Source organism: Leucopleurus acutus (genome assembly GCF_964270905.1).
Source record: "Leucopleurus acutus genome assembly, chromosome: 11".
NCBI lineage: Eukaryota > Metazoa > Chordata > Mammalia > Artiodactyla > Delphinidae > Leucopleurus > Leucopleurus acutus.
This window is the reverse complement of record NC_139152.1, coordinates 43344546-43365195: the sequence shown is the minus strand read 5'-3', so window position 1 is coordinate 43365195 and position 20650 is coordinate 43344546. Positions and strand designations below refer to the sequence as shown.

The 20650-nt window shown below is 61.3% G+C and overlaps 1 protein-coding gene across 9 annotated transcripts; it reads right to left on the bottom strand.

Annotated features, from left to right (window-relative positions):
• Positions 1 to 18: 18 nt before the first annotated feature.
• On the bottom strand, positions 19 to 17008 carry TNS2 (tensin 2; the record flags this gene model as incomplete). 9 transcript variants are annotated; one of them, XM_082850816.1, is made up of 30 exons in its annotated part: positions 19 to 658; positions 834 to 863; positions 970 to 1038; positions 1127 to 1295; positions 1704 to 1781; positions 1950 to 2027; positions 2154 to 2246; positions 2452 to 2577; positions 2892 to 2981; positions 3097 to 3686; positions 3809 to 3959; positions 4101 to 5312; positions 5544 to 5657; positions 5739 to 5804; positions 5893 to 6022; positions 6279 to 6354; positions 6618 to 6678; positions 6773 to 6885; positions 7443 to 7526; positions 8353 to 8417; positions 8504 to 8626; positions 8919 to 8969; positions 9247 to 9418; positions 9667 to 9716; positions 9870 to 9908; positions 10198 to 10236; positions 11132 to 11169; positions 11670 to 11778; positions 13450 to 13623; positions 16215 to 16289. In XM_082850816.1, 30 exons carry the CDS (start codon positions 16287 to 16289, stop codon positions 520 to 522), a joined length of 4404 nt encoding a protein of 1467 aa, XP_082706942.1. In that variant the 3' UTR covers positions 19 to 519. The 9 variants fall into 9 exon arrangements, 8 of the variants coding, with proteins under 8 accessions (XP_082706942.1, XP_082706941.1, XP_082706935.1 ...); XM_082850815.1 differs by lacking the exons at positions 13450 to 13623; positions 16215 to 16289 and adding an exon at positions 16874 to 17008 and having other exon boundaries at positions 9247 to 9436; XM_082850809.1 differs by lacking the exon at positions 13450 to 13623 and having other exon boundaries at positions 9247 to 9436.
• Between the last annotated feature and the right edge of the window lie 3642 nt (positions 17009 to 20650).

Genomic DNA, 20650 nt, shown 5'->3' with positions numbered 1-20650 from the left:
CATGACTCCAACTCCGACTAAACGTTATAGAAACTCTTTATTATTAGACAAAAATAGACTCTTTTTTAGCCCCCTTTTCATGTGATCCCACTCTGATCTCTCTGCTCAGAGGGGAGGCAGAGGAGGGAGTGCCTTGCTCCCCACACTCTCCCCTCTCCCTGCCATGCTGGGACCTGCAGCTGGGTGGAGCTAGCAGGGCCTGTCTCCGCCAGCGCTGATGTTCTCGCGCAGGCAGGGCCATCCCCATCTCCTCCAGGCTCCACTGCTGATGCCTTCTCACCCTTCACACACCCATCTCTGCCATCTGCTCACATGCAAGGTCATCTCATGGGCCCGTCCACTTTGCTTAGCAGGCTGGGGGCGGGGAAGGAGAGCAGTGTCCCAGGCCGGTGTCCGCTCCCCGTTCCTAGGGGAGGGGCTGGATCCCGGGTCTCCTGGGTCCAGGCCAGGGGAAGTGAGGGCTGTGGGGTGCTGAGAGGGGCGCAGTGTCGATGTGGGCTCGGAGCTTGTGGCCTTCCTTCATTTTCTCTGGCCCAGTAGAACTTTGGTGATGAAGGTGACAATGGCGCCTGCAGGCTGATCTGGGTCAAGCTCTGCAAAGAGGTGACACACATTCTCCCAGGGGCTTCCCGGCTTCTTGGCCACGAAACCAAAGATCCTGGGGGTACAAAGGCAGGATGGGGAGGGCTTAGCATCCCTTCCACAGGGACTGCCACGCCAGGGTTGGGGGGGAAGGAGGTGCCTCGATGCCACGCCAGTGCCATGCCAGTGCCACGCCAGTGCCATGCCATGCCATGCCAGGGAGGGGCGACTGCACTCCCAGGGAGGCTTACTTGGAGGTGGTCCCGTCCGGGTTGGTCCATCTGCAGAAGGAGAAGAACTGTGAAGGGATGCACCCGGGGAATAGCTACCAACGGAAGAGCTGAGCTGGGGACTGTGGGGCGAAAGGGCTGGGAGGGAGAGGGTCACCTCCGGTCCTGAGGGTCAGTGCTGGCGAAGGTGATGCTGTTCACTGGATAATGGCGGCGAAAGAAGAGCCTGTGAGGAGGAGGGTGGGGAAAGTCACCCGGAAATCGGGGCCCCAGGGCCTGCACCCCCCCCGGGGGGGCTTGGCACGCACACTCACTTCCTCTGGTTGTCCGTCAGCGTGATGCCCTGGGCTGAGACCTTGAAGTGGACAATGGCTGGCGTGGGGCGGGGGCTGCAGCTCAGAGCTGCGGAGCTGGCCCGCGCCACCGCTTGGGGGCCTGTCAGCGACTCCATCTCCACTGAGGTCAGGTAGAGCACACTGCAGGCTGGGGGGGCGGGGGGTTGGAGGGAGCAGCGGCTCTGCCTGCCCCCAGGTCTATCTCCCCTCGCTCCCCCCACCCCACCGGCTCTCGCACTTTCCCCAGCCAGTGCGCTCGGGATGCATGTCACACAGGTAACCTGCTAACAAGGCCGATTCTGTGCCTCCCCCAGATCCACAGTCAAGGTGCTGGAAAGAGGCCTGAGAACCTGCGTCCTAACAAGCCCCCTCCCCACAGAGCCTAGAGCAAGGACTCCCTCTCCCACCGCGCCTACAGATGCAGGGCTCCCCCGCCCTCAGGGCTTAGACGCATCCGCCAGGGCCCACCCACCCACCTCAAGGCCCTTCAGTGCCCCATGTATCAGCAACGGCCCCCTTGGTGCCCAGGGGGAGGAAAGGAGGGAGAGGCCCGTACCGGCGCCCTGGCGCAGGAGGTCTGCCGCTGTGCTCATGTTGGCGGGCGCTGGGGCCTCTGGGGCCTCCTCCAGAGGATCTGCGGGAAACGGGGGCCAGTGGGGAGTGGCAGTGCTGGGAGATGGAGAGCAACCTCTGCCGTCCCCGAGGGAAGGCAGGCAGGCAGGCGGGAAGCCAGGGCCTAGGGATTCTGCCTTTGCCTGCAGTGGGTGGGGAGAGGTGGGAGGACAGATGACCGGACACCCACCTTTGCTGGGAATACGCAGGCAGCAGGGCAGGGACAGCGGGGAGATGGAGTGCTGGGAGACCAGGGCCGACAGGCTGCCTGCAGGGGAGAGGCGAGTGGGGTCTCGAGGCACCCGGAGATACCCGCGGTCTACCTCCTCCCTCCTGACGCCTCTTGGCCTCCCTGGACCAGCCCAGTGCAGCCTTCCCAGCCCCTGCTTCTCACCAAAGTAGGGCTCGCTGGGGCACCCCTTGATCTTCACCCCTTTGGGCCCAGTCTCAATGAGAAAATGGCGGACCAGCTGTTCCAAGGGGTCCCCTGAGCGGAGGGGAGGGGAGGGGAGAGGAAGGCTTCGTCAGATTCCAGGTTCTGCTGCTCGCCGGCTGGAATTCTTTCTCGAGCAGGAGAGGACACCTGCTCCCTCTCCCCACTAAGAAGCGACATGGCCCACCCTGCCTTGTCTGGCCTCTGGTACCTCCCCACACCCCACTCCCCGTTTCCCTCACGGTTGACCATTCTGTACCTTTCCAGGGCTGGGCGCTGGGTGGGGGCGTAGCCACCTTGAGAGCCAGCCCATAGGCTCCTTGGAATGAATGACTGTCCCTGATCAAGAAGGCCCCAGGGTCCTTGTCCTTCAGCAGGGCAATGGCTGCAGGAGGTTGGGAGAAGTCTTCTCAGCGGCCGACTGAGCCCCAAGGAGCCCCTCCGCTCCGCTGCCCAAGTTCCCCAGGCCTCTGGCCCTAACAGCTGCGGCGGCAGCACCCGGGACGCTGCTGGGGAGTCAGCGCACAGAGCGCTGACAGTGTTAGACCTCCTTGAGCCCGAAGCCCAGAATCACCAGCTAGAGAAAGGCTCGGCCCAGAGGAGGCCCACTGAGACGGGGAAGAGGCACCGACTGGAAGGATGGGCTCCAAAGCCGAGCCAGAGCCCTGGACGGGGGGTGGGCGCAGGCTGGCTTCTCACCTTGGTCACGGGACAGGTGTGGCTTATACCAGAACTTGGACGTATCCTGGACAAACTTGACGTTGCTCTGGCTCTCTTGCATAGGGGGCTCTAGGACAGGGAGGGACTGCGCTTGGCCTCAGGGCTCCCCAGTCCCCATGCCATGCCCCTCCCTGGGAAAAAGGGTTCTCCCGAGGTGGCCCCAGCCACCTGAAGGCCTTTATACCTGGGGGTTGGGGGGCATTATCCGGGAGCAGAGGTGAAAAGGTGACATGGTGACTCGTGCCTCTGGCTGGTGGCGATGCCTGCTCTGGGCCCCAGGGTCCAGGCTGTTGCCCAGGCCCCAGCAGGTGGCGCTTCTCCGGAAGTGGGGGCTGGGTAGGGCCACTGATGTCATAAGATGCAGCCAGAGGGAAGGCAGGTACGGGTGAGCTCCGTGGCAGCTCTGGGCTCGCCACAAGCCAGGGCATCTGAGTAGGCACAGGGGTGAGGGGGGACCCGTCTGGGCTGTCCGGGGAGTCTCGAAGGCCCTGCCAGGGGGCGTGGCGGAGGCCGGGCAGGGTGGTGGGTACAGGGCCCCTTGGACTGGTGCTGTCCGAACGGCCCCCCGGGCTCCTCTCCTGAGGCCAGTCGTTGGGTGAGCTGGGCGGGGAGGCTGGGGAGAAGGGACCAGGGGCCGGAGGCTCAGGCCCACTTCTTGCTGGCAGCTCTGGAGCTCTTTCAGCCCCTCCCTGGGAAGCAGGTGGCAAGGCCTCTCCGGGACTCAGTCTCTGAGTGGGCGCCAAGGTGGGGGACCTAGTGTCCTGCCGTCGCGCGCTGCGGGGTGGGAGGGCAGGTGGTTAGTAGAGCCCCAGAACCCCGTGAGAGCTGCCCCCACCCCAGGCTTCAGGGTCTGCCCGGACCAAGAGGCGCCTGAGCTGCCCAGCCCCTCTGGGTACCTCTCCTTGCCCTGGACTGGGCTGCTGGTGTGCAGGGGCGTGGAGGGACTGGACAGCTCAGAAGAGGCACTGCACTGGGCATCTCGGGGAGACCGAGGCAGGGTGCTGTGCCCGCTGGGGCTCTCCCTCCAGGACACCGGCTCCGGCGACTCTGCAGGGAAGGTGAGAGGAGGGGCTGTGAGCCAGGAAGAACCCCTTCTGTCTGGCTTAGCTCTTTCTCACTCTGTGCCTTCCCCCACCATCTTCCAGAGCCCTCCTCTGCCCTGGGCACTCCCCATCCCAGTGCCCTCACCTGCAGATGCCAAGGGTCCTGCTGGGGCCAGGTGCCCCGGCGGCGGATACCTGTCCCCTCCCTCCTCTGCAGGGATCTCGTAGCTGAGGTTCCTGGATTGGGGGTAGGGTGGGCTACCGGGGGAAATGGAGCCAGCCCGGGGGGAGTGGGCACCAGAGCTGGGATACCTTCTGCCCTCGCCTGGAGACCCGCAGCTGTGAGGCGCCCGGCCATACGCTGGGCAGTAACTGGGAACCGCTCCTCCATAGCCGTATGTCACCAGGGCAGGGTACCCTGGATGCCCATACCTGCCTTCGGGGCACATGGCGTAGGAGCAGCCCTCATGCCCTTCCTCGCCTGCCTTGGGCGGCTTCAGGCAGCTGTAGCCGGGCACTGGGGCATGGTGGTGCCCACAGGAAGGCACCAGCAGGGGCAGCGGGTGCCCAGGCCGCACCGGGTGCAGGAGGGCCTTGCCAGCCTCATCCGTCCACCCCTCTCCAGCCTCCCTCTCCAGGCGCAGCCCATAGAGGGCTGCCGTGGGCAGCGCTAGCTTCTCCTCACAGGCGGGGCATGAGCACAGGGCAGGCAGCCCAGGGTCCTCCAGGATCACCACCTCCCGGTAGCCTGGGGCGCGGTAGCCAAAGTCCCCGTTGGCCGGTTTCCCCAGCTCAGGCGGGTAGGGGTACGGCCCCTCGGACAGCGATCGGCAGAGGCGCCTCTTCTCCACGGAGGCCTCAGCATAGCCCTGTGGGGGCCCCTCGTAGGCCCCGTAGGCCAGCCGCCTCCTCTCCAGGGTCCCCTCTGGCCGGTAGTAGCCCCCATTGGGGACCCCGCAGGGTTCCCGGTAGCCCTGGCGGCAGGAGCAGTGGCGGCTGAGGCCAGGCCTGTGTCCCAAATACATTCCAAGGCGGGGGCCTCCGCCCGCCGGGGGCTGCTCTTCATCATCGAGGATGGCCGTCTCACGCCCAGCTCCCCGGCCCCCGGCGGCCACGCCACAGCCCCCCAGGAGGCGCTCCAGCTCCCGCCGCTCGGCAGCTGTCGGGGGTGGCCGGCCAGGGGACTCGGCGGCGGGCTCGGCGGTCAGCGTGGACGAATGGCCAGAATCGCTGCTGACAGAGAGCAGCGGGGGCGGGGGCGGCTCCGGAGAGGGCGCCAGCGGGGTCTGGCGGGGGGCCCGCTGCACCTGGGCGTAAGGACTGCCATCCAGGGGCCCCCGGGTATGGGTGACGGAGTCTGGGTGGGGAGAGGTCCGGGAGGGAGGGCAAGCAGGCAAAAGGGGGCGAGGGAGAGAGAGAGAGAGAGAGAGAGAGAGAGAGAGAGAGAGAGAGAGAGAGAGAGTGTGTTAACAGGGGACAGCGCAGGAGACTCCAGCTCAGGGAGTGTCTCTTGGGAGGGGTGTCTGCCTGGGGAGGGAAGAGTGTGCCCCCCAAAACTCCACCTCCTGCCGCCCTGCGCCCCACACACCATCCACACTGTCCTCGTGGTGCAGGTTGAAGTTCTCATAGGAGTCCCAGCGCACGGCAGGCTCTGCCGTGTTGTAGTCAACAGAGACCGAGGACTCGTTCCGTGGGGTGCTGCCTACGGAAGGGCACCCGGGGGTGAGGCGCAGGGAGGGACGACTCCCCTCCGCCCCCAGCCGGGGCCAGGCCTGGCTCTCACCTTTGATCTTCTCTGGGCTGGAGGAGAAGACGAACTCCACCGAGGCTTGGAAGGGGAACCTCTCGTCTGCGGGGAGTGGGCAGTGAGGAACCAGGCGCCCGCCCGCCCGCCCTCACCTGGGCTCCAGCCCCCAAGCCACTTGTCTCCAACTCACCGGCCCAGGCCTCGTCCAGCTGGTCCTTGGGGAAGGTGAGCCGTGGTCCATGGATGGTACACGTGTGGAACTGGACTCGGAACACGAGGGTCCGGTCAGTCCCCCGGCTACCCCTGTGATAGCACGTCACCTGGGTGAGGGGAGGGAGACCGGCGTTCAGGCCCTCGTGTCCACTCACGTCTCCTCAGTGCTTCCACCCTGGGGACTATCTGGCCACGGCTCTGCCTTGCCTGAACCCCAGGGTGACCTCCCCATCAGGAGGATGCCCTCTTTGCCCTCCCATCGGCCTCGAATTGATGGCTCACCAGAGACTGTGCAGCTGGCGGCTCATACCACCGCCCCTCACCCCACCCCCAGGACTCTCCCTGTCGCTAAGGCCCCCTCACCATGACATCGCCTTTGAGGAGGAGAGCCGGCTCCAGGCTGATGCAAAGCTGCTGGGGACCAGGGCCTGCAACATGACTGGGGAAGAGAGAGGGCAAAGGTGAATCAGGGGCACTCGGGTACACGGGTGGCTGTGAAGAGCCAGGAGGCAGTTGGGAGACTGGAGACTGAACACTGCCTTAGTGAGAGCCCCGTAAGCATCAGCCTCCCCACCTATAAAACGGATTCTGTGATGCTATTAGTTTGTGGGTGCAGTGGCTGGAGGCCCAGCTATCTGGGGAGGCTGGAGAAACAGGGACCCAGGGAGCAGGGAAGCAGGGGCCCGGGAACAGAGCCCTCACTAGATTCCAGACGTGTAGACAAGCTGCATGGACTGGTAGATCTTGAGGAAGGGCTGGAAACCTGGAGGGGCAAGAAGGAGAAGGCACGTGAGGGGTGCTGAGTGGAGGGGGTGGGCGACAGCCCGCTCCCCGGAGTACATTCCAAGCAGACTCACCCGTGCCAGGTTCAAAGGCTGGCAGCATGGGCACGAGCACATAGTGCAGGAAGAGAGGGCTGCTGTTCATTCTGATGGAGCCGGACAGCAGACCACTGAAGTAGCTGATATACCTGGTGGGGGGATGTCAAGGAGGACGTAAGCCCCTTCCTCTGGAGATCCCCTGGTGTCATCTCAACTACGAACGCCGCCCCAGCCACCTTCTCCTCGGCGCTTCCCTCCCATCTTCCAGCTCAACAGAGATGTCTTCCTTGCATCTAACCTCCATCCTTCTTGCTGTCTCCGAGGTTTTGTTCTTGCTGTTCCCTCTGTCTAGAATGCTCTTCCCCCAGATCTCTGCCTCACGTTATATAGCGGTGGGCCCTGACTGTCCTGTGAGTCTCCGTTCACCACGAGACTCAGCTTTATTTTTGTATAGACAGCACCTGTCATCATCCAAAACGACCTTGTCTCCGTATTCACAGGTTTATTGCCATCTACCCCACTAAGCATGTAAATAAGCCCCGTGAGAGCAGGGACCCTGTGCTTGTTCTGCGTTCTCAGCATTTGGCACAATCCCAAGCACACAGGAGGCGCTCCATGAAGGTGTGCGGCATGAATGAGAGAACCTCGGCCTTCGTAGCCACGGAGGGAACTGCTCCTCTGGCCCGTCCCCACCTAGGCTGCTCACCGGCGCTGGGAGGGCTGCAGCTCCGAGGCCACCTTGTCCTCACAGAACTTCCGCATGGTAAGGGTAGCCAGCGCCTGGTCCGCCCTGGGGAGAGTGGGACCAGTGTGGGGTCTTAGGGGCTGGTCTCCAACCTGGTCTCCCATCCCTAAGCCCCAGGGGAGGGAAGAGAGGTGCGATTTCCCCCAAGTCTAGAGGAGGCCCAGAGTGGTGGTGAAGAGAACTAGAAACCCCAGTCACTTTACTAGTTGTTGGACCTCGGGCAATTGTTCCCTGAGTTTTAGTTTCTTCCTCTGTAAAATGGGACAATAAGACCATGTTATGGGTTGAATCGTGTCCCCGCAAAAGATATGTACCTCAGAATGTGACCTTATTTGGAAATAGGGTCGTTGCAGATGTAATTAGTTATGATGTTATACTGGAGTAGGATGAGCCCTTAATCCAATATGATTGGTGTCCTTAGAAGAAGAGAAGAAGAGACACAGACACACAGACACACAGGAAGAAGGCCATGTGACAACAAAGGCAGAGATCGGAGTGGTGCATCTGCAAGCCAGGGAACACCAAGGACTGTTGGCAGCACCAGGAGCTAGGAAGAGGCCAGGAAGGTCTCTACCCAGAGTCTCAGTGGGAGTGTGGCCCTGCTGACACCTCAGATTTTAGACTTGTAGCCCCCAGAACTGAGACAACAGGTTTCTGTTGTTTTAAGCCACTTAGTTTGTGGCACTGTGTTACAGCAGCCCTAGGAAAACTGTGGTGAAGTACAAGTGAGAAGAAGGAGGTGGAAAGGTCAAGTTTATAGTAAATGGCTCTTCTGAACACTGAGGTGGGCTTCAGAGGAGATGGGCTCGTCAAGGGCCAGCTGGAGGAAGGGTCACTGGGGAAGGGGGCGCTCGGGGCTGGGGAGCCTTACCCTGCAGAGATCTTGCTGTAGTGCATGTAGGCAGAGACGATGACCCCGAGCTTGCCCTTGCTCCCCTAAGGACAAAGAGACAGGGATGCAGGGCTTGCTGGGGCTCCTGGCTGAGGGCACCCAGCCCTGCGAACTCGCGCTCCCAGCTCACCTTGCAGTACAGTACGACCACATGCTGCGGGTCAGCACTGAGCCACGTCTCCATGGCTTTGCAGATGGAGCACAGCTTGTCCAGCGGGGGCGCGTGCAGCTCAGGCCAGCCAAAGTCCTGGACCTGAGGGGTGCAGGAGTGGGACTGGGGCTGGTGGCCACCAAAGAAGAGGTGGGTGGGGGTGGAAGGGGGACAGGCTGTAGGGACCTGGAGACAAGGTCAGGGGCCTGTTGGCTGTGTCCATGGCAGCTTCAACACTTCCCTCACCTGGACAATGGGTTGATACCTGATGCACCATGCTTTGGGGTGTCCCAAGTGGCGTGTCATATGGGAAAGTGCTTCAGAGTGAAGTAGATAGCAATTGCTACTATTAATACCGAGGAGGCAGGGGGTGATGGCTTTAATCCCCTCCTACCTTGGGGTTTAGGCGGGTCAGGTCATGTCTTTTCTCTGAAAGGTTGAAGAGCTGCAAGTAAAGTGGGGGCATTAGGCGAAGTGACCCCAGGCAGCGAGGCGCGATCATGCTTGGAGGTGGTATCACCCGCTGTGACCCTAAGGAAGGGTCTTTCTCCAAAATGAGGGGGTCGCTAAGGCCCAACCTAGCTCGTACAGCCCAGTCGGCGGTCCAGGTTTGCGCCCGGGCCCCGCCCACTCGGGGCTCCGCCTCCGCGGCGTGACGTCAGGGAGGGGCCTGGACCTCCCAGCCCTCTCGTTGGCTGACTGAGGCAGGTCCCGCCCCTCACCAGGTACTTGTCGCGGTGCTTGGATTGCAGCACGTGAGCCAGCTCGCGCAGGTGTCCCCGGTGTCGCTGTTCGTCGGGCCGCGCGGGGAAGGCGGCGGCCAGGATCCGCTCCGTCACGTAGGTGAGGTCCAAGTCCCAGCGGCGCTCCATGAGAGGATCCAGGCTGAAGCTCCTGGGGAGGAGGCGAAGCCTGTGTTAGGAACAGGGCGGAGAGTGGGGGTGGGGCGGGCACCGGAGGCTGGTGTGGAGGAAGGGTGTTTGGCTGACTACAGGTGAGGTCTCCTGGGTCCTGAGAGTGGGTAGGACCAGCTGGGGGGCGGCGCTGGCCTGGAGAGCTTTGTTGGGGGGCCCTGCCCTGGGCTGAGGTGTAAGGCCAGCGGAAGGAGCTCATATGGGACCACACCCCGCGCCCTCACTTACCTGGGCAGAGTGCTGCGTTGCTTTGAGTAGTTCAGAGACTTGGTGGATCCCTGGTGGATGAGATGAGACTTTGCACACGTCTTTTGTGCCCCTAACTCTAGGCTCCCCACTCCAGAGTTCCATGAACTTTTGCCTCAGAAGAAACCTAGGTCCTTAGTCCCAGAGCTACCTGCTTCCGCCCCCCTCCTCCAGCATCACCTTACCAGGTGCTCTATGCGCCTCACAGGGGCCGTGTTTCTCCGCTAGAGGGAGATGGGGGAGGAAAAGGGAGTGGTTAGGGAAGGGGCGAGGACCAGCCGGCGTCCCTGTGAGGAATGTACTGGGGGGGGGGGCGGAGTCCTAGCCCCCAGCAGGCCCAAGAGGACGATAGCAGAGGGCTCAAATTTTTTCCCACTGCCTCAGGATTGACCACTATCCACATTAGTCCATTCAAGGTAACCTCCTGGGGGCCCTCTCTGTGGCCACCAGACCTCTGGACACCGCCGCAGCCAGGTTCCTTGCCTCGGTCACCCCATCCCAGAGTATACTTACCAGCTCCGTGGGAGGCAAGGCCTGACAGGACGAAGTCACCTGGAAGGAGACGGGAGTGAGGAGCTGAGCTGCTGGTGAAATGGGCTTTCCCAGGCTTAAGGATGGGGCCACCCCTCAGCTTCAGCGAGAAGTTGGAGGGGCTGTCAGCAGATGGGCGCAGGCTGCAACTGAGGTTCCTCTATTTAAGGGAGCCTCCCCTCTGGCCTCTCGGTCCCCCACCCCTGGGCCCCCCACTTGTTACTCTTGGCTTCCAGCCCCCTGCCCACACAGACCCCCATTCATCCAGCTGCAGGGCAGGAGTTATATATAGAGCCATGCAGGCAGGCCATGGCTAGGGATGGACACTGGCCTCTTTCACTGGGAGACCCCGCCCCTGGGCACACAGCTCCCCAAAGCCAGCTCCAAGGCCCTAGGACCCCTCACACTGCAGGAGGAGGACCAGGGCACCTCCCCAGAGATGCAGCTGTCTCAGGTTCCCAGTGGACAGTGGGTGCTATCTACACCTTGCACCTTCTGCCCAGCCTTTCCAGGGCCCAGGACAAGACCCACTTAGGCATCCTGAGGACCCTTCCCCAGAAGGAAGGCACAGCCCATCCGGCTGCCAGTCTCCGAAATCCTGCTCTGACACCCACCCACCCCACCCTTCCTCCTCCTCCTCGCTCTCCTCCTCTTCCCCACCCCCCATCCACTCGCCAGCTGCAGCCTGGGCACTGCACCAAGACAAACGCTGCGCTGTCGCTGTCTGCGCTGCCTGGGCCAGCCCTCCAGGGGGTGGAGTAGGATGGTTCTTAAAGGGCCCAGTACAGTACCCTCTCCCACCCAGCAGGGGTTCCCCAATGATGAGAAGGGTGGAGGGTTGATGCCAGTGTGGTCGGAGAAGCCTGTTTCAGAGGAGGAAGGGACCCCAGTCCCCCTCCCCACAGCGGGTACCCACCTTTGCTTCACATTTTCTGTGTGTCGCAACCTTGCAGACTAGAGGGGATGGAGGGGAGGAGAGGGGTTAGCAGGGGTCCACTGGGGCAGTGGAAGGGGTGGCCCTCTCCCATCTCCCCAGGCCCTGGAACTAGACCTTGGGACTTCCAGGACTCTGGCTGTACTGAGCTGGCTGGAGTGGGGGAGCAGGGGCAGAGTTCAAGGGAAGCGCATGGCAGTGGTGCCCTACTGCCCAGGCCAGGGAGGGAGGGAGCCAGGGGTAACGTTCTAGGGTGGGTGCGGGTGAAGAGGAAGCAAGGGAGGAAAGCCTCCAGTCTCAGGTGACGTGGGAAGGTGATTTAGAGTACCGGGTCTCCTGGGGTGCTGGGGGAGCAAGGGCTGTTTGGAGGGGACGCAGTTCCTCTTGGCTCCCACATGGCCCAGCCCAGGGGCAGCACGCGCAGTACGGGCTCTGCTCTGCGGTCTGCCTGCTGGGGTTGTGCAACCCAGTGGTGCTGGGTGATGCTCGCAGAGTCACAGCATAGGGCAGGGCGCCTCACCTCGGCATGAGACGCCTGTCCCATCGATGGTCACCTTACACACTGCACAGACCGGTGGTTTCTTCCGGAAAACCTTCTCCCGGAAGCTATGTGGCTCAGCTTTCCTAGGCTAGGTGGAGGGACAGACAGACAGAGGTGTCAGTTCCCACGGGCCCATCTCCAGGACCAGGCCGGGGCCCGAGCACTGCACAGTTTCTCTCTTCCATCCCAATAAAGCCCCCAAACTCGTAGAACGCACTTGGCCACAGCTGTTTCCGGGCAGTTGTAGGGCTTGTCCTAGACAGTGCATAGAACCTGGCCCCTTGCGTCACCCTAGCTGGGTCAGCTCCTCCCCAAGGGATCACTTAGGCCCCTCACGTGGCCCTGGTGTGTGATACCCTTGCGGTCACTGCCACCCAAGCCCTAGAGCTTCCGTCCTGGTGTGGGGGGATGGCGCTCCTTGACTCTGCTATGAAGACAACCTGTTTCTCCTCCCATCTTGCCCTCCCCAGCTGGAGGCTTAGGTAGAGTGAGCAGGGAGGGGGTCAGACATGAATGTACGGTGTCAGTCACACAGCACCCAGACTGACCCGGCAGGAGGGCCTCAGCCAGGCCTGCTCCCCTGGTCCCGATGTCCCAGTCCTCCAGGCGGCTGACACGCCCTCCTCCCCCTAGTGTCAGAACAACATGTTTACTCATTGTGCACCCAGGCGGCAGGCAGCAGTTGTGTAAGGAGGGGGCGGTAATGCTCAGAGGGGAGAGGCAGATGGAGGCATGACTTGGAAATATTTCGCTGCCTTACTGCTCCGGGATGTAGTAAGTGCCCGGGATGTAGTAAGTGCCCCGTCACTTGAGGAGGTTCAAGTGGGATTCCAGCGTTGGAGGGGGAGAGGGTGGAGCAGATGCTCCTGGGCCCCTCCCCACCCAGAGTGCAGTGAGCGGGGAGGCTGGGATGCCCCCTATGGCCCAGGCCTACCTTGTCCCATCCCTCCCATCCTCTGGGGACCATTTGCTTCCTTGCCTCTTCTCTCTTCTACCTATTTTTCTCCTTCTCTGGCGTTCAAGTTCCTGCCTCCCTCCCCCATTGTATTGTCTCATGTTGCCCTGAGATGCTTCTTTTGGGGTGAGGCTGAGAAAATGTGGGGAAAGGCAGTGAAGGGGCCTCCAGGCCCCTCAGCCTGGGGATGCAGGCAGCACCTCTGGTCTCTTGGCTGTCCCTGAAGCTTCTGGATTAAACCCAACTTGAACTCTTCTGGGCTGGACCAACTCTGCCAGACCCACTAGGAAACCTGGGTGTATTTTGGCATTAATGGCACACACAGATGATAGCAGTGGAAAGCCAATCAACTCCCCCCCCTTGTCTAAAGCACTCCTGAGACCTGGCTGCCTGCCTCCCTCCCTCCCTTCCTTCCTTCGCCACCCCCATCCCATCTCCCTCAAACTTCTCAGCTTAGGGACGTCCTCTCTGGGGTTCCAGAATAGTACCCAGGAAGGTCCTACAATGATGTATACCTTCCTGGGTGCAGGGCTGGCCTGGGCTAGGGCAGGGAATGTGTCAGGGGAGCTGAAAGGGACACCAGGTTTTGCTCTAACCCTAACGTCTGCTGCTCACGCCACAGCCAGACCTGGCCACTCCAGAGCGATAGCGCGTAACGAGGGGATGCGAGGGGATGCGGGACAAGGGGAGAAGGCTGAGGAAGCCGAAACTGGGAAGGGGGTCTGGCCTGAGTCCTGGCCCCCTCCCCCACTGCCCACACCTCCACCCCTGCCCCTCCTCTGTCCAGCCAATGGGCCCTCCTACCCTGTTGGTGGCCCGGCTGCTGTCCCTCCTCCCCAGGGCTCTGAGCAGCCTCTCCACTGGGCCGCTGGACTTCATGGTGTCCGGCTGCCTGGGGTGCCGGCCGTGGGGCCCGAACAATGCTGGGGCCTGGCCCGGGGCTTCCTGGAAGCGGCCTGGCGGAGGCAGCCACTTCCCCTGGGTGGAGAGTAGGCTGTCTGGCTGGTGTGAGGAGAAGCCCAGCCCTGGAAGTGGAGGGGAGTGCAGGCGGGAAGGGGGCAGGTCGCTGCTCCAGGAAGTGGGGGCGGGTGGGGGGGTAGGAAGTGGGGGAGGCCAGGAGATCAGATTCCCAGGATCTATCCTGCTGGGAGTGTCAGCCCAGGATCTTTTGCCCCCAGCCCACCCTGCTCTGGAGCTGCCCCATGCCCAGGGATCTGCCCTATCCAGGGATCTGTGGGATCCTGAGATCCAGCCCCCAGTGGGGCGGGGCAGGGGCGGGGTGGGAATTTAGGTCTCAGGGCAGGGCTCAAGGGCCAGCGGGGAACACCGCGTCCCAGCCAGGCCAGCCTCCCGGCCTGAACTCTCAGGCTCTCTGGGGACTTCTGGTGGGGGGAGTGGGAGCTGGGAATTGCCACCCCAGCCAGCTCAGGACTGAAGTGCATCCTGAGGGTTAGGGAGAATGGGACTGAGGGCCAGCTTCCTGCCTCAGTTTTACCAGTTGTGAAGAAATAGGAAAAGGAGAACGTGCACTGGCCCCCTGCCCCCACCATCTACACTGGAAGGTCAAATTCCAGCCAGAGTCCGCTCTGCGCACAGGAGCGAGCCATTCTCCTGCCCCAGCCCGAGGCATTTGGGGCCCTTCTCCTGAGAGCTCCCCAGCTGCTCTGCTCCTGACACAGTACCCTACTCACCTATTCTCTGGCTTGTTTCTCTCAGGTCTCTAGCTCTTTTGAGCCTTGCCACCCCAAGCTCTAGGTCTGGGCCCCCCCCGCCCCCCCCCCCCCGAGCCTGAACGCTACCTTCATGGCTCTCCCAGCTCCGCTCTCCTTCCTCAGCAGCTGTCCCAGGGCCCGAGAACCGGACAGGAGGCCCCCCTCCCAACACATACTCCACGCCCCTCCGCGGGCCTCCTGCCTCCCTCCTGGGAATGCGGCCAGCTTCCTGTCCCGGAAGTTAAGGGAAGGAGGTGGATTGGGGCCTTGGAAAGGATGGGGGGGGGAGTAATCTTCCGAAAGTATAAGGGGTTAATAGCCTGGGGGTCCTCAGCCCCAAGCCTTGGACAGCAGCTCCCCAGAGCAGTCCAGTGGAACAGTCCAGTGGCTTGAAAGAATGTGCAAACGTGCGTGTCCCGCCCCCATTTGCAGCGTATTACTGAATGTCCCAGGGCTCTGGAAGCTCCCCCAGCTCTGGCTTCTCCCACCAGGTCCTCCTTAACCTTCCCTCTCCCTCCCTCGAGCCCATCTGGGTTGGTCTAACCCTGCCGCTGCTGCTGGGATGAGCCCAGTCAGGACACTTCCTTGGGCTGCCTGGACTGGGTTTACCCTGAGGCTTCTCCCTTGAAGCTCTAATTCTCCTTCCAGGTCAGGAAGTCTGCCCCCAGGGTACCTTAGCCAGAGGGAGGCCTAGCCTGTAACTGGAGAGGGGCACTGGCTCTGCAACACACTCCCACCCCACCAGCCCTGGCTGGGTCCCAGGACATTCCAGGCCCCTGGCCAGTGTGGGCAACCGGGCCTGGCCTGGTGCAGTCCCCAGCCCTGCTGGGATCAGGAGAGGTGCTGTGGTAGTGGTGGGATGGCCCTTCTCCCCTCCTATTACAGTTACCCTGGCCAGGACCCCTCCAGCAGGCTTCTCTCTACTCCTGCTGCCTCCCGAGGCTGAAAGTCCCCTCACCTGGCAACAGGTCCCCAGACCTTCTCTGACCCTCACTCTTGTCCTCGTGGGTGGCTCACTAGCCCCCATGTTGGGTGGCCAGGGAAGCATGGCTTTGAGTCCCTCCCCACCCTGTGGAGCACCTCTGAAGTGAGATGGGATGGGAGAGCGCTGAGCCTTCAGGCAGTGCTGAGAGGAAAAGCAGCTCGCTGGGGCAGGCCTGGAAAGGCCAGGCCAGACCCCTGGGACCCTCACCCTCCTCCTGCCTGGAACTTTCCAGAGCCCGTCAGTCTGTCCCCCAGCCTGGCCCCCTCTTACTTCCCAAGCCCTGGGTTTGTTTGGAGAACCCCCTCCACCCAACACTCCCCCTTCCTGGAAATAGCTGTGGTTGGATGAGCGGCTGGGAGCCCAGCCGCGAGGAGGGGTGAGGCCCAGGGAAGGAGACCAGGAGGGAAGGCGGAGTGTGCGAGTGTGCCCAGGGTGACCTGGAGAATTGACGGTGGAAGCCGAATCTGCCTCGGTTTCCCCAGATGTGAAGTAAAATAGCAAAACCCTGACTCGCACTCTCCCCGGCCAGTTCCCGCCCAGGTCCCGGGCCTGCAGGGGCGGCGCGAGCGCGTGCGTGGCGGGACGGAGCGGCGGCGTGTGCGCCCGGGACGGGCGAAGGCGAGACGGCCGGGCCGGGGAGTGACCGCGGGCCGGCCCCGCCCCCTGGTCACCTTTCCGGCCTCCGGGCCCCGCCCGCTGCCGTCCCCGGCCCCGCGGCTCCCGACCCCCGGCCCAGCGCGCCCGCCCCGCTCCCCGCGCCCTCTCGCCCCACCCGGTGGCCCCGCGCCCCCTGGCGACCGCCCCCGGCACTGCCCGCCGGGCCGTGACGCACAGGCCGCCGCCCTCCCGCCCGGCGCAGCGCGGCCACTCACCTGCGGGGGGCGCCCGGCGGGGCGGGGGCGCGGCGGGGCGGGGCAGCAGCAGGGGGAGCCCCCGGGCCAGCCCATCTCGTCCGGGCCCGCGCCGAGCGGACGCGGAGGAGGCGGAGGAGACGGGGCGGGCGTGCTGCGCTCGCCCCTGCCGCTCCCTGCGCCGCCCTCTCCTCCCTTCCGCGGGCTCCTCTCCCTCCCTCTCTCCCTCCTTCCCGAGCTCCAATCCCCACGTGCCGCCCGCTCCCCGCCCCTCGTCCTTCTCCTTCTTCCTTTTCTCCTCCCCACCTTCTCTGGCGAACCCACGCGCCCAGGAGCTGGGAAGGAGGCATGCGGGGACTGTCAGAGACCCTTGGAGATCGGAAGAGACAGAAATGCGGGGAGAGATTTTGGGAGAGGTGGACGCGGAGAACACAGGGACAGGAAAATCTCAGAGTCCGGAAGAGACTGACCCAGAAGGACACAGGCAAAAAAACTTACGAGCCAAACAGACGCAGAAGAAAAGGTGGACACAGGTCCAGAAGGCACTAGAAACAAGGGTGCAGAGGACTGCCTCGGCCTCTCTCAGTTCGGCCCCTCCACGGGAATGCGTTTGGGAGTGGGCCTGACCCCGAAATCAGGGGCCACCTGCGGCCTAGCCTAGTGGGGCTAGCGCCACCTACCCACCGGGGCTTCAAACGAAGGCATCTGGTATCACTTATGTCCCAAGTCGCTGGACGCACTCCTCTGGTCCTCTGCCACGGGAGACTTCTCGAATGCCACCTAGTCTGCCCCAAAGGACTCACAGCTGAGGACCTTCAGGTCAAGTTCAACCTCCCAACCCCACGCCTAAGCTGCTCCAGTCGGCCCAAACATCGCCCTGCTTTGGACCTGGACTGTCATTCCTGTTCCCTAGGATAATTCTATTAAAGTCTTCCTCTCATTTAACTCAAGTTCCAGGCTTTCCAGTGGACATGGAAATCTATTCTGTGGTCTAATCTCATTCACTTCTTTTGCAGTGTCTGGATCTGGTACTGGATAGGAACTTCCTGGAGTTGAGTTAATGGGCTGTGGGGCTGGTTTGAGTTGTGCCACCCTGGAGGGGAAGGTAGAGGGAAAGGATGTCTTTCTAGAAGCTCAATCAATCTATTCCCATTCCCAGGTTCCCCAGTGTTCTTTAGCAGTGAGCACTTCCTGACACTTTCTCCCTCCCCCTCCCCACTGGCTTTTCCATGATGAAAACTGGTGGGGGAGGGGGGCAGGCGGATTCTGAGGAGCCGGTGCCCAGACCTCAATGCCCAATACCTGCTCAAGGCAGCCAGTATCGCCAGCGCTAAGGCCTTCTATCCCTCCCTGTCTCCTCTCTCAGCTGGGTCTTTTCTGTGCTCATCTAGCCTTTGGCAAAGGCTGAGAAGCCTGGTTCTGATTACGAGGGAGTGGGGCACCTGATGCTAATCTGGCGGCAGGGAAGAGGCTGGGAAGCTGCGGATGGTGACAATGCAGGTTCCCCAGAGACTGGCATTTGGGAGGGGTAGGTGTGGCTGGGACCAGGGAGCCTTGATCTTACTGCTCTTGACTGAGTTGGTGTCCAATAGGCAGAGATTAGAGCGGCAGGAGTCACTGGGATCTGGAGGAAGGGCTGGGGGCCAACGGAGCGGGGGAGGGAAGAGTTAGGGAGGCACTGGGAGAAGGTGAGAGGCCAGAGTCTGGAGAAGGCCAGAGGAGAGAGGAGAACCACGGGGATCAGAGGCTACTGGCGAAGGGGCAGGGCTGAAGGTCGTTCTGTGTATTTTGGTAAGATTTGATTATGTAATCGAGATAGCCAAGATAGGAAAACTCACTCCGTTCTTTGGAGCCTAAGTCTACCTCTTTTAAAATCTTGCTCTTTCCAGAGTTCATTAGGGTCTTTGGCTGGGCCCTGGGATGCACGCCAAAGGGTAGGTTTTAGAGGTACCAAAGGAGAGACTGGGACCCAGAGAAAACGTACTTGACTGGACCCCAGAATGATGGGAGGGCCAGAGCCTCACACTCATGCTGGTATTGCTGCCCCTAAGAGGAAATTTTGTTTTCAAACCCGGCCCCTCAGCAGTGAAAGCCCCGACTCCTAACCACTGGACCGCCAGGGAATTCTCGCTAAGAGGCACTTCTGAGGTTGCAAGGAATTGGGGGAGGGTCGTAAGATGGGTAGCGGAACTTCCAGCCCAGACTTGATTCCTGCTCTCAATGTGGGGACGGCGGAAGGGGGCTGCAGGGGGGAAGCTGATGAGGAAGGTTGAGAGTGAGAAAATATAGAAGGTGGCTTGGAGGGGGTGAAATTATAATGGGTGGCACGTGGCATATAGGGCCAGCCAGGCATCCTGACTACCAGCGCAGAGCAGAGGGGACTTTAGAAAGGAAGGGGAAAGGGAGGAGAAAAGCAGGATCATGTTAGTGAAGGTGAAACAAGTTGAGGAACACCCTCTGACCCTTCATGCAGGGTTTCTTACCTTAACTATGCAGGGGGCAGCCCATCCTGGCATGGAAGGCTGAACCCCCTCTTCCCTGGTCTGGGGTGATCCCATGCCTGTGACTGAGTGTGCTCAGATCCTGGGGGTGGGGGACTATAGGAGAGCATTGAGGGAGTAGGCTGGTCTGGCTGGAAGAGGTCAGGGGAACTTCAGGGGAGGGTTTGGGCTCTGGGAACCAGGAAGAGTGGGGGAAGGGGAAGAGCTGTCTCCAGAGGCAAGATCTCCTAGCTGAGGACAGAGGATATATTGTCCAGCTGGGAGGTTGCTGCAGCTGGGCGGGGAGCTGCACAGCTCGCCTCTTCCAAACTCTTTCTTTCTGCTGAGGCTGGGGGGTGAGGGAAGGCACGTCTTCCCTCCACACTTGTGGCCCTGGGGGCTACAAATTGTTGCTGAGAAACAAGGTTTTATTTGAGAAATAATGCTTCCCAGGAGCAGATGTGTATGTAGCTCTCCCACTTCCTGAGAAACCAGATGCTGTGAGCTCACTTAGCGCTCGAGGTGACGCCCTCAGCACTAACTGGGACCCTGCCTTGGGATCCAGAGCCTAGTGTTTGACTCTGTTTAGAAGAAACTAGGCCATGTGGATTGGAATACACGAGGGACCCGACCGGACTGAAGTTGATGCCAAACCTGCAGCCTCTGATGGCTCAAGATTTACGTAGGTTGACAGGGCTGACCCATCCTGGGACCCGTTTCCACGGCTGGGCTTCTGAAAGAGTCCACACATTCTTATGACTGAGGATGGGGGCCATACCGGTGCCTACTTTTCCCTTGAACTTGAGCACCCTGTTGGGCCATAGTACAGGGAGTTTTCCTCCCTGCCTTTTCTGTGCACAACCAACATGAACCTCTTTCCGGTCAGCCTTTCCTAGCTTCACCCTTTTTTCCATCATCATTTACCAAGACCTCAGTATTACACAGTGAGGGGAGTGGCTTGAAATGAAGGCTTTGGAGGATGTGACTGAGGCTGCTGCCTGCGGTGGAGCTGCAGTATGCAAGCGCTGCCTTGTAGGCTGTAGGTACAGGTAGCCTGGGCCGGAGCTTTTCCTCCCTACCCACAGGGACACAGCACACCAAGCCACTTATTGCTCGACTTCAGAAGTCAACGCACCAGCAATAAACTACAAGAGCAGCTGCTGCTGCAGTTGGCCCAGGAAAGCCACCTGTGTCACTGTGCTTCCATCTCCTTACACCTCCCGCCCCACACTTCCTCTTGGCTCCAAGTCCCCAAAACTGTCGACTGAGGTTTCCGTGGCTTTCTGTGCTCCCACCCCCTTGTGACCTTAAGGATTCTCTGCCACTGTTCTAACCTCTTTCCTGCCTTGCAACAATGAACAGTCTGTCCCTAGCTGTTTGGAAAATTCCCGCTGCCTGTGCATTAAAAGCCTCAGTTGTAACCCAGACCACGCTGTCAACCTTAACTCCACTCTGCCTGTGTGGTATAGCCTAGGACAGCAGACACATCACCTCTCCAGACTGAAGGGTGGAGGTTTATGGAGACACCCCCTCAAGGACATGAGCACTTATCCCTAGAGTTCCCGCTTAATCTTATGACTAAAATAAACGGTACAGGACATGGAACACAGATACTCTCAAGTATTAAAGGTAAACACCAGGTAAAAACAGAGGGGAGGGCTTCCCTGGTGGCGCAGTGGTTGAGAGTCCGCCTGCCGATGCAGGGGACACGGGTTCGTGCCCTGGTCCGGGAAGATCCCACATGCCACGGAGCAGCTGAGCCCATGAGCCATGGCCGGTAAGCTTGCGCGTCCAGAGCCGGTGCTCCGCAAATTCCCAGTTCTGGGGCCTCAATCAACAGATTCCTCTTGTACTCCCACCCTCCACCTGCATAAAATGGTATCCAATACTGAGAGGGAACTTCAGAAAGGGGTGTGTGTGTGTCTGTAGAGCAGAGTATCAATAGGGAATGGAATAAAAAACACAGCATGAGGCATG